The 17,401-nt window shown below is 43.6% G+C and overlaps 1 protein-coding gene across 5 annotated transcripts in view; it reads left to right on the top strand.

Annotated features, from left to right (window-relative positions):
• The window catches only part of ZC3H11A (zinc finger CCCH-type containing 11A), a 27,523-nt gene that overhangs the window by 6,266 nt on the left and 3,856 nt on the right, over positions 1-17,401 (top strand). For 2 of the 5 annotated variants that reach the window (XM_019546613.1, XM_019546614.1), the window contains 14 exons: positions 1,184-1,235; positions 1,607-1,826; positions 3,272-3,391; positions 4,256-4,379; positions 5,793-5,996; positions 6,758-6,922; positions 8,362-8,442; positions 9,237-9,347; positions 10,273-10,356; positions 11,471-11,566; positions 12,053-12,118; positions 13,562-14,062; positions 15,250-15,329; positions 16,037-16,352. In XM_019546613.1, the coding sequence (XP_019402158.1) occupies positions 1,773-1,826; positions 3,272-3,391; positions 4,256-4,379; positions 5,793-5,996; positions 6,758-6,922; positions 8,362-8,442; positions 9,237-9,347; positions 10,273-10,356; positions 11,471-11,566; positions 12,053-12,118; positions 13,562-14,062; positions 15,250-15,329; positions 16,037-16,352 (2,002 nt within the window). In that variant the 5' untranslated portion in view covers positions 1,184-1,235; positions 1,607-1,772. Of the gene's footprint in view, positions 1-6; positions 1,236-1,606; positions 1,827-3,271; positions 3,392-4,255; positions 4,380-5,792; positions 5,997-6,757; positions 6,923-8,361; positions 8,443-9,236; positions 9,348-10,272; positions 10,357-11,470; positions 11,567-12,052; positions 12,119-13,561; positions 14,063-15,249; positions 15,330-16,036; positions 16,353-17,401 lie in introns of those variants that run through there. The other 3 variants (XM_019546617.1, XM_019546616.1, XM_019546615.1) reach the window with 3 other exon arrangements.

Genomic DNA, 17,401 nt, shown 5'->3' with positions numbered 1-17,401 from the left:
TTTTTTTTTTTTTTTTTTTTTTTTTTTTTAATTGGAACATTCAATTCCCAGTGAATTGAAACTGCTTGTGGCTAAATGGAATCGATCCCAGGCTCCTTATGGTGTCAAAGTCATTGGCTGCTAAGAATGGGACCAAAGCCATCCTGTCGAGGTTTTTTTGCCAATCTCACAGCAGTGGATAATGGTGGCTTATATATGCACCAGGGGAACAGTATGTGGCGACAAGCCTGAAGTGTTTGTTCTGATGTTAAAAAAAAAAAAGAAATTGGCTTCCGAATATCAGAAGAAAAATATTCCAAATTCTCTGTCTCATGCAGCCATGCCACTTCCAAAGTGAGCATTTCCCTGCCTCTTTCAGCTTGCTATATGCTAAATCTGCTATCTTTCTGCACTGAATTGATTGCAACTGTGTATGTCTGATCAGGGCTAAAAGTTATTCTCTACAATATGGATATTATAGTATACATACTGTGCACGCTTTGTGTGTATAATTATGTATATACTGTATGCATGTACATATGTATGCATATTTGTGTGCCAGACCCAAACTCACCCATGTTTATAAAGCATTGGCCTGAAGATATATTTGTCGGAAATATTTTTAACCCCTCAATTTATGCCAGTTTCCCCAAATTGAAACGTTTCATGCATTTTAAGCAACAACTAGCCAAAAAGGCATGATTTTTATTACCCCACTTGCATATATTGGTGTGTGTGTATAAACATGTTTGCGTATATGTATATGTATATACATATACGTATGTTTATACACACAAGTTTGTTTTTGCTATACAGCTAATAAAGATGGGGGAAGGTTTTTGTTTTTTCTTAATAGGTGAAGAAATCTTTGAAGACCAGAAATTGGAACTTAATGAATTTTAAATTAAAAAAAAATAAATAAATTATCCGGCTGCGGAAGATGGAGCTTCATTTTTGCAGCCGCTTGTGATTCAAAGTTCCGCTTTAAATGAACTGGGTTTTTTTTGAAGAGCTAACTAACCCTGGCTGTCTCCAGTCTGACAGAGTATTCGAATGGACTTGCTTCCTCCAGTAGTTGTAAGATATTTAAAAGTTCGGCCTATTTCTGAATTGTGGATGAGAGGTTTCCTTGGCAATGTGAGGAGGAAAATTTTTCTACCCCTTTATTATTAATTCACGGATTGAGTGTTGGTTCGGCCTACAGGAGAAATTAACTGGAAGTCTTTGAAGATTGACGACCTTGCCGACTTATCCAGGTATGTAAATAAATTGATTTGTCACCTCCTGTGGTTGAGGGGAAGAGAGGACCATGATACTCTGTAACTCAAAGCTGCATTGTATGCCAGTAGTTAAGGATTTAACGATGATTCCCAGGCACGATGTAGTCCTTAAGAGTGAGGTCCCAGTCCTGCTGCTGTTGTATTGGGGAGAGGAGAGGAGAAGAAAAAATAAAAGCGTGGCAAAAAGGGTTCATGCTATTTAAGAGGATTCTACATTGGGGTGGTAGGGGGTTGCAACTGGTCAGTTTCAAGGCATCTGAATTAACACGGTCCTATTACCTACATGGTAATGGAATAGGAATATAGTCCATTGGTTATCTTAACTGTCTACAATCACTTTCTCCAAGGTTACTTTTTAAAGAGGATTTCTCTAATCACGCCTGTAGAAGAAGATTGTTTCAGTCCAAGAAAGGGTGAAGCCAGCTCTCTACACGAGAGGAAGAAGGCTGTGTGGAACAATCAGCCCTAACTCTTCTGAGGATCACTAGGCTTGTCCCTGAGGATCTGTCCAGCATGTCTAACCACGGAGATGACTGCTACTTCTATTTCTATTCGACCTGCACCAAGGTGCGTGTTCACAAGTGCATTTAAAAACAGATGAGCAAATCTTTTTCTGGCGATTTAATGTCTTGTGGCCAGATTTGAAAGCAGATCTGTCCTGATTCGTCAGAGCTGTTTTCCTCTTCTGTTTTTTTTTTAGAAGTGTGATTAATTTTTGCCTTTTATGTTTCTTTTTCAAGTGATTATACAAATAAATGCATCTCAGTTCATCAGATGCTACTCCTTACAAATACCCTCTAATGTGGGTATTAACCATGAGTAAACAGAGGTTTGAAATTGAACCGATGTGTCCCAAACTGTGGAGCGTCTCAATAGTGATGGACTGAAACTCGGGTTCCTAGCTCCTTTAATGGTCTAGACCAGGGGGGACAATCTGCAGCATGTCTGCCAGTAGTGGCATGGGCAGGGAGCAGAAAGAGCAACAAATTGAGCTGGGGAAGCAGATTAGAGTGGCGATTAGGGAGAGTACGGGCATTAATTTGTGGCCTGCCTGCCAATGAAGTTGGTTCCTCCTCTTCTAGACCATGGTTTTCCTGTGTTGATCTAACTGTTTCTCATTGTTGCTGCCCAGTAAACTGGCTGATTAATTCCTCTATCAGATGGGATCTGTTCATTGTATTGTTCCATAAGTAGGCTAATAAGATGTAGAAAGTGGCAGTGACTGGGACTTTGGTGGGTGCAGGAATATCTTGTGCCCTCTTCTGTGGCAGCAAGAAAATACGAGAGTTTAACAGGAGAAACCAGCTAGCCTTGTCATCTCTTGCTGAGTCCTAAATAAGGCATCTTTCTGGTTTAACAGTACAGCATTTTAACTCGGTGTATCTATCTTCAACTCTTTGTTCCAGATAACTTCCGTGGGTATAACTTAGTTTTGTCTGAGTTTACTTACCCAGGCTGTTGAATTCTTATGGCGTCTAAATATTAAATTCTTGTTGTAACAAATATTTCTCAACTTAAAATAAATGCTAACGCTTGAAAAAAGCATAAGAAATGGTTGTCTATTAATTACTAGCCCAATGAAAGGCTGTAGGAAAATGGCTGAGAGAGACTGTGGGGAAGAGGGGTGTGGTGTAGGGTTAAAATAGCCTTGGTGGGGATTTTTTTCTAGAACGGTTCTTGATTTCTCATGTTATAGATGGAAGAAAAGAACTTGTAGCATCTTACCTGTTTCTAATTGTTGGACTTTGAGCCGATGGTTTAAAATAATGTTGGAAAGCTGCAAATGTTTTCAGAGTTCATTATTTCTGCCTACTCCCTGAGACTTCATTTTGTGTTCTGTGCTCCTTTTCTTCTTCACTCCTGACTTTCCATGATTTCCACTCCTCCCCCACGCTGCGACTGCTTTAGTAACTAACGCCATTCCTTTCAGCCCCACTGTAACAGCTGTCCCTTTTGTACATGAGTGTGTTCAGATGAGAGCATCTCATTTTCCTTTCCTCCATTGGTTGCAGGGGGACAGCTGTCCCTTCCGTCACTGTGAAGCTGCATTGGGGAACGAGACCGTCTGCACGCTCTGGCAAGAAGGGCGCTGCTTCAGAAACATCTGCAGGTTTAGACACATGGAGATTGATGTAAGTGCGGGCTTTGCAAATGCATCTTCAGGCAGTGCTTTCACCATGTGAGGCTCAAGAAACCTTTTAGAGTTTAACCTGTATTCCCGAGGTTAATTGTGCTGTGGTAGTCTTGTTCAGCAAGAGGGTCTGTGACATACCAGTGTTGAGGAGTGGAGGAATGATTACGGTAATTCAGGAGGGTCCGACTAGTGTCAGCAGCAAGCGGGTCACTCTGGCAGCTCCTGACTTGTTCAGTATTGGAGCAATTGAATCTTTCCTTGTTGCTGTAAATAGACTGAGTTCACTTTTGCAAGTCAGTTTCCCCTGCCTTTGCCTGGTAAGACTAATGAGCTGAAATTAAGGAAAACTGGCTGTTAGAAAAAAAACCTCCTTGCTGGGAGATCTATTCAACGTTGGAATACTCTCAACAGAAATAGCAGCAGCCCCACTGGTTAGTTACTTAAAATTGCTTTGGGCACAGTACTAGGGAATAAATCTACGCTGGCCCCTTGAATAGATGAGATGCAACTTTATGGGTCTCTTTCATCTCTGACTTTTCTGGAAATGCCTTCTTTTGTCAGAAACTATATATTAACCAAGAGCACGGAGAAAGGAAGAAGGCATTTCATCTGTGGGATGGTAGAAGGCTACAAAGAAATTATTAATCCACAGTTGATGCATATATTGTATATATATCTAGGCAGTGTATTGAGAGATTTTCTTAGTGATGTATTTGATTTGCACTGTACTGTGACAGTGTTGCACGGTGATGGTTCTATGCCATTTCTTGAATATTGTCAAGTAGATGGTTTTGCAGCTCTTTTTAAGAGAACTTTATTCCAAGGTGACTGCTTTTTTCCACCCCCCCCTCTGTCTTTGTAGAAGAAACGCAGTGAAATTCCTTGTTACTGGGAGAACCAGCCAGGGGGCTGTCAGAAGTTGAATTGTGCTTTCCATCACACCAAAGGACGCTTTGTTGATGGACTCTTCCTACCTCCAAGCAAAAGTGAGCCAGTTGGTGTTTTTTTCCTCCTCTAAGAAATCTTCCCTGGTTTAAAGTAACTCAAAGACTTGATGTCTATTAGAGCCAACTTCCAGATTTTTACTTTCAAAAATATTTTGAAGCACTTCTACTATTGGCAGAGGGTGGGGGCAGGGGAGGTAGCTCCACTGTTAACAATATATATAAACATCTGTGGTGCTCTTAAGGCTCTGAAAGGCCAAAAATATCCTTTCTCGTAAAGGTCTAAAACTTGCCATGTTTAAAAATGAGCTCTGAGAATGTGGCACCAAATTATTATCTTGCTGCAGTTCAAGCAAATGTTGACTCTGAGGGCCTTTGTACATGCCTCGTTTTTTGCCCTTTCTTGTGCTGCAGCAGCGTGACAGCTTGCACAAGTAGGTTTTACGGACACTTTAAAAGTCTTTGTGGTGCATTACATAAAACTCCTTGGACATAGTTTAGTTTGCCTCGCTGCAAATTAAAGTGTGGCATCCATGGATTTGTTGCGTGCGCTCAAAGGTGTGTAATAAGCCTCTTTGCCCACCAGATGGTGCCGCAACTTTTTTGTAGTTCACCCCTTTGAATTGCTTTTGCTTTCAAATTGCTTCTGCTTTTTTTTTTTTCTTGTGCGGCTTGCTGGCTCCCCGCTTTCACAGCTGCATGGCAGGACACAGGACGGGGTGCACCAGGCCAGGGGGGCAGTGCTGGACCACTCTCTTGTGGCGCCAGCCGGGGACTGGGCTTAATTCGTTCAAAAACCTAGTGCGTGCAAATACTGATGTGATGCTCCAAAGCTTAATTCATTTGAAAACCTAGTGCATATAAACACTGATGCAAAATAAACAAGGTTAAATTTTATAAACCTATTTAATTTAATGAGAATTAAACCCCATGGTGTGTACAGGTGCCCTGAGACACTAAGTTTTGATTTGTTATATTGTCCTTCACGTGGGTCAGTGTTTGAGATTAAAAATGTCAGCATTATTGGAACATCAAGTGGAATCCTCATTCATAGCACTGGACCATAGGTGATTGTGGGTATGGGAGAAGGCACAACTGTGTGTGACTGGCAAGTTTACCCACTCTTGTACCTGTCTCTCCTCTCTCTTATCAGTTCTTCTGTTAGTGTTTCAGGCTGCTGGCCTCTTGCTTCATCTTTCTTACTGGGTTATACAAGAGCTTTGTGTGAAGCTAGTGTTCAGAGTGTCAGCAGCAGGCAGGACTATAAAACCACAGTCAGGAAGGACTATAAAGCCACACTCCTCATTCATTTAGCAAACCTATGCTAAATTTAAATCTGTCTTGTAACAGCCAATGAGAATTTAATGCGTCTTCAAGTTATGCGCATGCCTTAGTATTAAATGAAGTCTTAGCTTTAAGAAAGGCATCTTACAGGTACTTCTACTTTTCTTCTAGCTGTGCTGCCAAGCACAACTGAGTCTGCAGAAGAGGAGGTGAAGGCAAACCAGATCTCGCTGCAGCAGAATAAACTGTCTGTCCAGTCCAACCCCTCCCCACAGCTGCGGGGGGTGATGAAAGTGGAAAACTCAGAAAATGTCCCCAGTCCCACGCATCCCCCGGTTGTAATCAATGCTGCAGATGATGATGAAGATGATGATGGTGAGCCTGTCTTAACTCTCCAAAGCACATGGTGTAGATCAACACCTAATGCACTAGGGTGTACAAGAACTGGTTATTAGACATGCAGCAGTCTGCCTGGTCAGACAACTGGTGGTTCTTCGACTCCCCACAAGTTGTAGCCTCTAGGTGTAATACCAGAAATAATATTAGTTATTCTCTTCTTACACCTAGTGAATTGACAGATGTGAAAAACATGGAGGAAATTCCCTCCTCGACAGCCTGCTATCCCACAGGCAGTCCAGAAGATAGGGTGTCTAGTGACCAAGTCAAGAGACCTAGATCATCTTTTGTCTTTTAATTGCCAGGGTGTAAGCTGAGTAATGCATTGAAGAAGGCATTTTTTGTAATAGCCACTTTTTGCTGTCAGATGAATTGTTAGGTGATCAGCCTTTCTGAAATAAGGCCTTTGACTTTTCAAATTAAGCACCCAAAAAAGCATGGCCAGTCTTGAAAATACTGGTCCTGCCTACTCAGTACCTCTATTTCATTGTAATGGAAGTTATGCCTGCTTTGGTATCCTCTACATGGAAGGTGCTGCGTGAGCTGGTGTTTGAAGGCACAAGATTTGATATTCTATTTGTTTTGCAGTATCGCTTAGGGATCCCAGCTAGGGACCATTACCCTATTGTGCTGGGCTCTCTACACAGTCCCTGCACTAATGAGCTATTACAGCTTCATTCGGTTCCTTATGTTCACTGCGTAATCTACTTTTTCTGTTCCCCCCCCCACCCCCACCTTAGATCAGCTTTCTGAAGAAGGAGATGAAGCTAAAACACCAATCCAGCAACCAGCTACAGAAACCCATGATGGATTACGGGTTGTTTCCACTCGGAAATCCAGTGGTAATACAAAACAAGGTATTACAATACCTCATGTTGCAGGAGTTTCTGAAGGTCACAATCAGGGTGAGCACCATTGAGCTAGATGTTATATGAACATAATTAATGACTGACTGACTTTTTTGCCGCCTGACACAAGCTTTCATTGTAGCTGTTGCTGTATCTGCTTAGTAAGGTCACACCTGCGGTGCTGCGCCAAAAGGTTGATCAGCTGTTGCTTTTCACAGTCTTATTTCAAGCACTGTTGTCAACCTTGTGCAGTCCCAAAGATATTGAAAAAGAAAATGACAGTGACTTAAGCTGTATGTATCGGTAATCAGTGCTCAGGTGAAAGTTATCAGGATTTCAGTGGATGCGAGCTGTGACAGGAGCATGTGACTTGCCCCTAAGCCATCAGACCAGAAGACCTAAGATACTCTGAAACAGGGGTTCTTAATCCTTGAGCTGTGGCCTAGTGCCAGGCCGCGGCAGGTCAGCTGCCGGTCTGTAGCACGGCTGACTGCCAGACCAGAAGCGGCTGTGGACCGACAAGCCCACGGCCGCCCCCAGAGCCGGGCAGAGAGGCTGCCAGACCGGCAAACCCTGGCCCCCACCCCCCCCCAGAGCCATGTGGAGAGATCCCGGCTTCTTTTGCAGGGCCCACGGCAGCGCAGGGTTTGGCCCACCCCCCTGCCCATCGGGTGGAGGTAGCCTTACCTGTCTGCCAGCCGGAAAGTCCAGCTGCAGTTGGCTGTTACTGCTGGGCCAGGCTGCAGCCACTTCTGGGTCGCGGTTTGCTGGGCTGCAGCATAAAAACTTTTGAGAACCCCTGCTGTAGAGTAACTCCTTTGACAACTTAGGAATTACTTCTGGTTTACACTAGAGGGAAAAGGAGTAGAAAATCATACCCCATGTCTTTCCCTCTCAGCTTAATTGTTTTTATGTAGTGCTAGAGTTCTGATTTGTTGGCTAGATATCACCGAAGAACATTATTTTATTTATTTTTATTTTTTTTAAAGGAAGAGAGGCATTTTTATAACTATGCAAGTGATCTCTTCTGGCAGCTTTAGGAGTCTGCTATAAAAGCTCATGAAGCAGTGTATCATGGGACTGCACTAGGGTGAGAGGTGGAAATGGAAGTGTACAGTTAAGTTAATTATTCCGATGACCTTACCTCCTCATCACCTTGTTGTGCATTCACTGGTTACTGGGTGACCTAGGCAGAGTTAATTTTCTGGATTTTCCTCCCTGCATTAAAAAGGGAATCTAACAGTATGCAAAGCTAAGAGCACAGAGAGAAATTCAGTGTACCTCCTTGAAATTCAGCTTGTATGTACCCAAAAAAGAGAGGGAGCAGGCACCCCATAAAATTGGCAAACTCTCTGGCTCTCAGCTTAATACTTTTCTCTGTGTCTCTTGCACTGACATTCACTGAGGTGCCAAAATCAGTCACTGAAAGACTTGTGTTCATCGACATGCCCCAGCTGCTTTCAAATGTTGACTTCATTTACAATCTACATTTTCAGATGCCAATTTGAATTTTGGAATAAAAACACTTGAAGAAATCAAGCTGAAGAAAATGAAAGAAAAATCAAAGAAACCAAGTGGTGAGTTGCAATTCACTTCTTTCCCCCTTCTACATCTCTAATGAAATGTCATTCCTGCCTCAGCAAAGACTGAATTCTTTCTAGCCTGGCAACAAAGCTGGCTTTAAGTTTTTGCCTGGGATAATCTGTATTTGCTTTCAGAAAAGTATTGTTATTTGAAAGGGGGCTTAAAATAGTCTCTGAGTATTAAAAATAGAGCCCAAATGGTACCAGCTCTATCCTTGCTCTCTGATCTGGACTGTTGTATAGGTCAAAATCAGAAGAGTTTAACTCTATGCTTTCATATGCTTTTAACACTTTCCTGTGCATTTGTTTGTTTTCCTCTGGTGGTGTCCTGGGAGCTGACTGAGCAATGGCTAAGAAGGCTATTTTGTGCAATCCTTTGTGCTTGCTTTTCTTTTTTGGTGCCCTGTGCCTGAGCCTTTGCCATTGCATGCGTTTCCACACACCTTCCCTTGCATGTTCAGCACCTTGCATACAACGTTCCCCCTAAGCTGTGCAGCATGCGCAGGCGCTCCTGGCAGCGCGGCATGAGAGCACCTGCACAGCCACACATGCCACACAGCTTAGAAGGAACGCAGCTTGTATATCCAACTTATATTTCACCGAACCGTGTAGTGCTTGCTGTGAATTTCAAGTGGAAATGCCAGAAAAAGACCATGTTTTATTTATATCCCCTGGTTGGTTGGTGTGTAGTTTGCAGGGACAAGGTAAACCTGGTTTGTTTTTGACTCGTGATAGTGGAGTTGCTTAACATTTCCTCTTAACGTTAATACTGGGTTTACTCTGGACAGACGGCCCCTCTGGAGTCTCTGATCATCCACCTCAACCTCAGCCCATTCCAGGTCCTGAAAAAGAAAACGTACGCACGGTGGTCAGGACCGTGACCTTATCTACAAAGCAAGGTAACAAGGGTTCCTGAGACTACAGCACTAGAGCAGATTCTCTGGCCTTTGCCCAGTGCCAAGTCTTGTGGTCGGGGCTTATTAGTCTGCTCCAGATGTTGCCAAAATGTGTTCAAATCCATGATCCTCCAAACAAATGACTGTGCATTTAGGGTGACTCACTTGTGGGTCCTGTAGGAGTCCGTGGGACTGTGTTTGTGTTCAGGTATCTGTAGCATCAGGACCTGTATTTGCACAGTAAGTTAAATACATTTGCAGAAAGAAATGAAAAGGTGCAGACAGGGGAGAACTGAAGGGATGGAGAGTTGATGAGAGGAAAGTGCTACAGAAAAGGGCAGCATGAAATGTGGGGAGGGGAGGGGAATGGCGAGAGAGAGAGAGAAATGAGAGTGTTCCAAGCTGTGCAAAACCTTTATAGAAACAGAAACCTAGAGAAGCACTGCTATAGGGTAGTCAGCGTGGTAAAGAAAATGCCTAGAGGATTAAAGGTAGGACGTGGTAATGGGCTTAATGAAGGGGATTTTCTTGCAAGAGTAAAATGAAATGTTGTTAATCCATCCTTTGTACTGGAGTTGCGTACTGGTGTCTATATCACTTCAGGAGAACCTTCCTAACCTGCACAGCATGCAACACATATGCGAATTTGAAGCCTTCTCCCCACTTAACAATCATAATAGCAGAAAGCAGAAGTGAGGTCTCAGATGACTAGTCTATTTGATAAGTGTGTTATAGTACATTTACTAGTAATTTTATAAATTGCACGTATCAAAATAAAGTATGTTTTGAAATGCAGCATTCTAGCATTTTAGATTTCTGACTGAGGGAGAAAATTATCATGATTTTGAGTGGGTGCTTATGACATGTGTACTGGCAAGATGATCTAGTGCTTATATGTGTGTAGTTACAGCATTTTCTGAATTTAAAGGAACGTCTTCCACTGTTCCAGGGGAGGAGCCAGTGATTCGATTGAGCCTTCCAGAGAGACTGGGAAAACGGAAACCCTGTTTCGGTGAGAACGTGGAGAAATACCGCTAGCTAGAATCAGGCATTGTGCAAGCTTCTTTCACACAGTTCTGCTAATGGCCTTCCGTCACAAACTGCATCAGCCTTCTACCATCATTGCTCTAAGGCTTCGCACAGTTTCACTAATATGGTTCAGCTGTATCTTGTGACTGTGGTACTCTGAGTCTGTAGCATACTCTACTTTAGTCATTACATATCTTTTTTGGGGATTTTGACAAGTATTGAGATTTTGTTTGAACATGTTCTGTTACCTGACTTTCCATCTGTAAGTTTGTACCGCCCTGTATGAGGTTGGAAAGTAATTCCTACTGTCTCGTGTTGACAAGTGGTTTACCTCCAACCCAGATGGAAATGGGTTAACTTATCTGGAAAATTGGTAACAAGGGGCTAAGACAGGGGAAGCTCTGACAGAAGTTCTAGAAAGAGATGTGAGGAGAGTGCTCTTGAGTTAAGCTTTTCTAAATTAAAAAAGGGGGATTTGAGCAGTGCTGTGTGTATGCTCTGTTTGGAGCAGAGTACAGTCTACCTAGCGGCTTACTTAATCTTTCCTAATTAACTTGGTGGTTTGATTCCTTGATTTCAGTAATTGTGAGATCAGGCTTTTTTATATGTTTATCTGAGCTTCAGTGCACTGAACATATAGCATTTCCGCCCATATTTGTGCAGTATGTTTTTTGGTTGCCAACCCCCTAAAAGTGTCTGCTTTTCAGGGTGCTGTTGTAAAATAGCTTATGAAATGCATCGGGTTGAAAAGTGCCAACATAAAAATTCTATTATGCTGAAACTGCAGAGTCAAAACAGATTTTTTTCCCCCACATATCCACTTCTTTTATGCTTACCTTCTGCTGCTTGATTTTCAAAACACTCTTCAGGCTCTGAGAAGTGCTGAATCATATGAATGCAGATTTATGCAGGAACTATAGCTTAGGAGTGGAAATAGCAAATGTTATTAGCAGTTGGAAAACAAATACAGAAAAATTATACTTGGGACTTCAAACACAGAAGTGCCAGCTAGAGTGCCAGATAGCCTTTCAAAATGTAAAGTGCTCTTAAAATGTTTAGTTCATTGTTAGCTGTTTTTCTTTCTTTTATTCCATAAGCTGATGAAAGCGGGCCTTCACTGAAGCGTAGCCTTGCTGAAAGGTTGGGGAAAAAAATTAACTGTCTGGAGAACCCTGACAAAGCACCTAAGAGAGGTACTTTCGCTCAACAAATCTTTGGGGTTGAATCGCACTTCAATTTTGTAGTTCCTTTTTGGGATATGGATAGACGTGCATAATATATACAAAACACTTCAAATACCATGTTTTTAAAATGCTTTTAATTTGTTGCCCTCGAGATAAGTTGCAGGTGTATACCTACTTCCCAGCTGAAGCATCACTGTGAAGCACTTCAGAGTTTGTCCCTGTTTTACCCAGCATCAACTTGGGTATAGTTTGGGGCAGTTTTGTTGCGCTGTAACACCATTGTCATCCATCCACTCAATTTTTTATAGTGTTCTAAAAGCTTTGTAGAAAGTCCTATAACCAGTATGTCTGTCCATGCCCATACTTTGTTCAGTGAAGCTTCAGGACAATGTTGAGTTCCCCAGATGTGAGAGCCAATCTGCTTCTAGAGCCATGTAAATGCAAAGTCAGAGACTTTTATGTAGCCCCATTTGATGACTTTTTGTTTTCTTTCAGTTCAAGTCCCTAAATCTCTTAAGGAGAGGCTGGGATTGCCAGCTGAGCAGACCAGTACAGAGACAGGTAATGTTTTTTAAAGTTTGCACTCCCTTTTTCTCTTCCCCTTCTAAGTGGACCTCTCTGTCAGTTGTACAAGTGAGAAGTTCAACAGGTGAATTGGGACTACAGCCCTGACATCTCTTGGCACACCCTGTTCCCTTTCTCTTAAGCGTTGGGCCTCCTGTATTTGCAAATACAAGATTATCTCTCTTGGCAGCCAGCTTGTGCCCCAGTTGTGCTTCATAATCAGGTGCATCAGAAATTTGCTTGGGCACAAATGGAGTAGAATCTGGTTGCCAACAGTTGACCAAGAAATGCAAGTGAAGGGACAGGCTTTGGGGATGTAATGAAGAGAAAGGTACAGATACTTAACTGTGTAACCCTTATTGCCGTAATGAGGTGGTCTAAAGGAAAATGATTCAAGTGCACTATCCTGTTTGATAGGCATGCTAAGCCAGATTTGCTGGTGGCACTCGCATGTATGTTGTAGCATGGTTTCTTTTCTCTTCAGCACATTGAGAAATTTTGCAGAGACCTGAAGTGTTAGTTAAATTTGCACACACAAGTCACGCTAGAAGGAAGGAATAGGCTTCAGTCAGACCTAGACAGGTTACAGGGGTGGGCGGATGACAATAGGATGAGATGCAACACTGACAAGTGCAAGGTGATGCACCTGGGGAGGAAGAACCAGCAGCATACCTACAGGCTGGGGAACTCCCTTCTCGTCAGTGCAGAGGCAGAAAAGGGTCTTGGAGTCATTACTGATGCCAAGATGAACACGGGCCGGCAGCGTGGGGATGTGGTCAGGAAGGCCAACCGCACCTTGTCATGCATCCACAGATGCATCTTGAGCAGGTCCAAGGAGGTGATCCTCCCCCTCTATGCGGCACTGGTCAGGCCGCAGTTGGAGTATTGCGTCCAGTTCTGGGTGCCGCACTTCAAGAGGGATGTGGACAACATGGAGAGGGGCCAGAGGAGGCCACTCGCACGATCGGGGGCAGCAGGGCGGGCCCTACGAGGAAAGGCCGAGGGACCTGAATCTGTTCAGCCTCCGCAAGAGAAGGCTGAGCGGGGGGATCTAGTGGCCTGTTACAAACTAGTCCAAGGGGACCAGCAGGCATTGGGAGAGTCCCTCTTCCCCCGAGCACTACCAGGAGTGACTAGAAATAACGGTCACAAGCTGGCAGAGGGTAAATTCAGATTAGACATCAGGAGGCGCTACTTCACGGTCAGGGCGGCTGGGATCTGGAACCAACTTCCAAGCAAAGTGGTGCTGGCTCCTACCCTGGGGGGCTTTGAGACAAGGCTGAACAATCACCTTGCTGGGGTCGTTTGACCCTAGTACTCTTTCCTGCCACGGCAGGGGGTCGGACTTGATGATCTGCTCAGGTCCCTTCCGACCCTACTGACTATGAAACTATGAATTATTGTCTCAGTTTAATTGGGTTTATCCTCTCTTGATGATAGAGAGAGCTGCTAAACCAACAGGAGAGATCCATGTGAAAACACTGGAGGAAATCCGTCTTGAGAAAGCCAGCCAGAGACGGGGAGAGCTTCAAGGGAAACCCAAGACCGAAGGGCTCTGTAGAGCAAAAGATCCCAGCCCAGTAGTGAGACCCTCCCCAGCAGTTAGAATCAAAACCTTCTCCGAGGTCCTGGCTGAGAAGAAAAACAAGCCATCTGAGGAGGAGAAACCAAAAACCGAAGGCAGCCCTACCAAACCCAGGGCTGAGAGTGAGCCCAAGAAACAGGGCTTCTTGACTCCTGCTGTGCCCAGCAAAGGGCAGCAGGAGGAGGCAACAAACAAAGCCAAGCCAATTGGGGAAGTGCGCATCAAAACACTGGAAGAAATCAAGCAGGAGAAAGCCCTGAGGATACAGCAGAGTGGAGAGAGTGTTCTAAGTACACCAGCCCAACCTGAGCCTGCTGCGTTAGGAAAGAGAGTGTTGCGCATCACAAAGTTGACAGGTAATCAGAATGCTTTGGTTTTTACTGGGCTGCAGCAGCTTCCTGTCATTTTTGGTATATTCAAGTGATTCAAAATCATCCAGTTTACTCTTAACATGCATGCTACATTAGAAGAGCATGAGGGTTGCAGAATCGGAAGTTGGGAAGGTTGTCTAGGTACTCACTTAGCCCCTTAGTATGTGCAGGGATGATAGCATCTCCTTTCAAGACCCACGTACCATATTTTCTGCAAAACTCTTGCCTCACTTGATGAGTAGACAGCCAACTGATGCTGTTATGTTGTCCTTGGCATTCAGTGTGTGGCCCATGACTCCACTAAACTACTACATGCAACAGTCATTTCTTCGCAGGCATTTCTACAGTGCTGTCACCCCAGTATTGGAGCACCTGGCCAGCATTAGTGTTTATATCTTGATAACCGTTTGGCAACATGGGGTATTATTTGCATTTTACAGGCAGGGGAAGCACAGCTAGGTTAAGCCCAAAATGGCTTACTAATTTTGGGTGTCCATCTTGACGCCAGGGGCCTTATTTAAGAATACCCAGTATTTTTGTTGTTTTTCATACATTTAAAACACAGTTTTTATGGCTGTTGGTTGCAGGTGGGAGAAATAGGCTCTTCTCTAAATCAGTCCCTGAATGTCTCATGCAAAACACCCCCAAAATAAGGGGGTACGTGATTAATGGCCAGCTGTGAAGGTATTTGGTTGAAGTGATTTGGGCAGACAGGGCATATGATTTTCCAGGGTCTCATTCAACTTCAGCTACAAAATCATCCTTTATGCCTCTGCATCCCCTGCTGCATTCGCTGCACACCTAATAAGCTGGGCTCTACCACAGCACTCATTCATGTACTCTCCATCCCATGTAATGTGCAAAAACATTCTTCCTGTAAATAAAAGAATTAAAATGGGTCTGCATGGCCCGTTCCTCATGCTGGTCCAGCTGACAGTAAATGTTTCTGGTGTCCACAGCAGACCAAGCTGTGTTTTGTTTGTGGAATGTAAAGTGGAACAAAAGATTTCAGAACTCAAGAGGTGATCAAGCTCTCTTAAGTCATCTTAATTGTTGAAGTTGACCCATAAAACTAGAAACCAGTTGGGTAGAGGCTACTCGGGTTATGTGTTGTCACAGTCATTTGTGTTCTTATTGCTAACAATGTGGGGTTGGGATTTTTTGTTTTAAAGTACCTGGACGGGAGGAAAAGAAGGTGGTAGAATTGAGCAAGCCTGCTTCCAGAACTGGCCCAGCTGTTGAGGCTGCCCAGGTGAGTCCTTGGAGATTGTAGGACACATTTTGTGTCAAAAGGTGCTTTGGGTAACCTGCCCTTCTGACACTTTGGAGGTACTGGGCATGTATGACAAGCACAGTGGGGACATCTGTACCTTTTCCTGTTTCATAAATGTTGTAGCAGGATCCTGTCACTTTTGATAGCATCTCAGGAAACCTTAAAAAGTTCAAACTTCTTTAAGTTTTTGTCTCTTTATACCCAACATTAAAGAAGAGGCCCTTATGGCATTAGATTTATACCTCTTAGGTTAACATGGAGCTGGGCAGTGTTCTGTGTCACTATTCTTTCAGTTTTCGGTGGATTTTAATGAGTTTAGGTAAAGATTTGAATAGAAGCTAGGACTTTGACTGGAGTCAATCAGTCCAATGTCAGGGGAGGCCTTCATGGGCAGCCCAAGTGGCCTTTTAAAATCCTAGCAGGATTGAAGTAGATTGCAGCATTGCTCTGCTCTGTTCAAGGGCATATCCATGGGGGATTTATAATCTCAGTGGGTTCCCCTGTCATTGAAAAGGTGAAGGTATCTATAGGCCTCTTTATATGAGAACAGAATACAGCTTGAGGACCTGTGACGTATTAATGCATTATACTGAGCAGAGTTCTTTGCAGAAGATTTGCTGAGCAGGTTTTCCCTATGAAATCTCTGTGGGTTTCTGCCTCATTTTGCTCCTCTGGTGTTTCTTTAGCCTGCAGACAGTAGCGCAAAGAATTCCAAAGTTCAGGTGAAGAGTTTTGAAGAGATCATGAAGGAGAAGCGGCAATTGAAACAGGAGCAGGAGAAGCCTCCGGAAGGAGCTGCTGTGCCATCTCCTCAGGAAGAAGCGATGAATGAGAAAAGCCCAGCGGCTGGAAGTCCTGAGACTACAGTGACGCCAGTGATGACTCGTCGGTTTGCAAAGACATCCGTGAGATCCCAAGAAGCAGCAACAGAAGGTCCAGGAACAGGTGATGCTGCACCACCTGCAAAACCTGTGGCTCAGCCTTTGGATCGAAAAGCTAAAGGTGAGCTTTGCTTTTACAGGCCCTCCCAAACCAGGTCTTGACTGAGAGGCTGGCTTGCTTGGTCTGTTCAGCAAGCAAGTCATTGGTTTGGACAGTACTGTCAGGGACAATGAATAAGGCCCTTTCTGAAGTGTCCTCACAGTCAGACATAAGTCAGCACCCCAAGTTCTGCCTAGTGTGTGTGTGTGTGTGTGTGTGTGTGTGTGTGTGTGTGTTAATTCATTTGACACAAGCAGCAGCCTCATCTTAGGCCAAACCAGGCAGAAGCAAAAGGAAATCTCAGGTAATGCACATAAATCTACACTTCCAATAATTGTCTCAGCCACTGGCACAAGTGGAAAGGGAAACTTATGTGCTCCTACTCTGTGTGCTTGCATTTTACCAGTGTTGCTAACCAGGCCTTTCCCCACAGTTCAAAAACTCCTGAAAAGTAAAATAAATCAACTAGAAAATGACCTCCCATTTGTGACTTCTGGATGCACAGTATAACTTCCCAGAAGCGTGTTTTCATTGCTTTGGACTTCTGTACACTTCAGTCTTTCTTTCGCTTGTGATTGGTTTACGGATTCATCCCAGGTTATCTAGTGCTCTTGTACAGTTTTTGTTCCACCCTGAAGGTGGCTAAGCCTGTGTATGAAAACATTTCTAAATATGAGACGCTATAGAAAAGTAAGGAGGCTGCTAAGTATTGCTCCCTCAGTTTGGATGGTATGTGTGCATTGTCACGATGCCTTGTGTCCAAATGGTAAAACATGTTTACCAAGTCATCTTAATCCTTGTACATACTACCCTTATTTTGGTGTTTGATACTGGTTTTATCAGTCACCATTGTGTGAAGTCTGCAGAGCCTAATTTTCCCAGCATCTTCTAATCTAAGCCCTACATAAGGAATAATGTGGTAATGCCTATTCCCATCTCTGCTAAGGCCTGGTTTGGTTAATGCTTTTAGCAGAGCCTTTCCCTGATCTGTATATGCACCTATCAAGGATTGCTTTAAATCAGTACTCCAGTGAGGCCTACACTGACTAAATGCATTTGTATGCCCCCCC

The sequence above is a fragment of the Crocodylus porosus genome, unplaced genomic scaffold (assembly GCF_001723895.1).
Source record: "Crocodylus porosus isolate Cpor-Errol unplaced genomic scaffold, CroPor_comp1, whole genome shotgun sequence".
In the NCBI taxonomy this organism is placed as follows: Eukaryota; Metazoa; Chordata; order Crocodylia; family Crocodylidae; genus Crocodylus; species Crocodylus porosus.
Note: the sequence above shows the minus strand (reverse complement) of the source record. Positions and strands in the feature narration are given on the sequence as shown.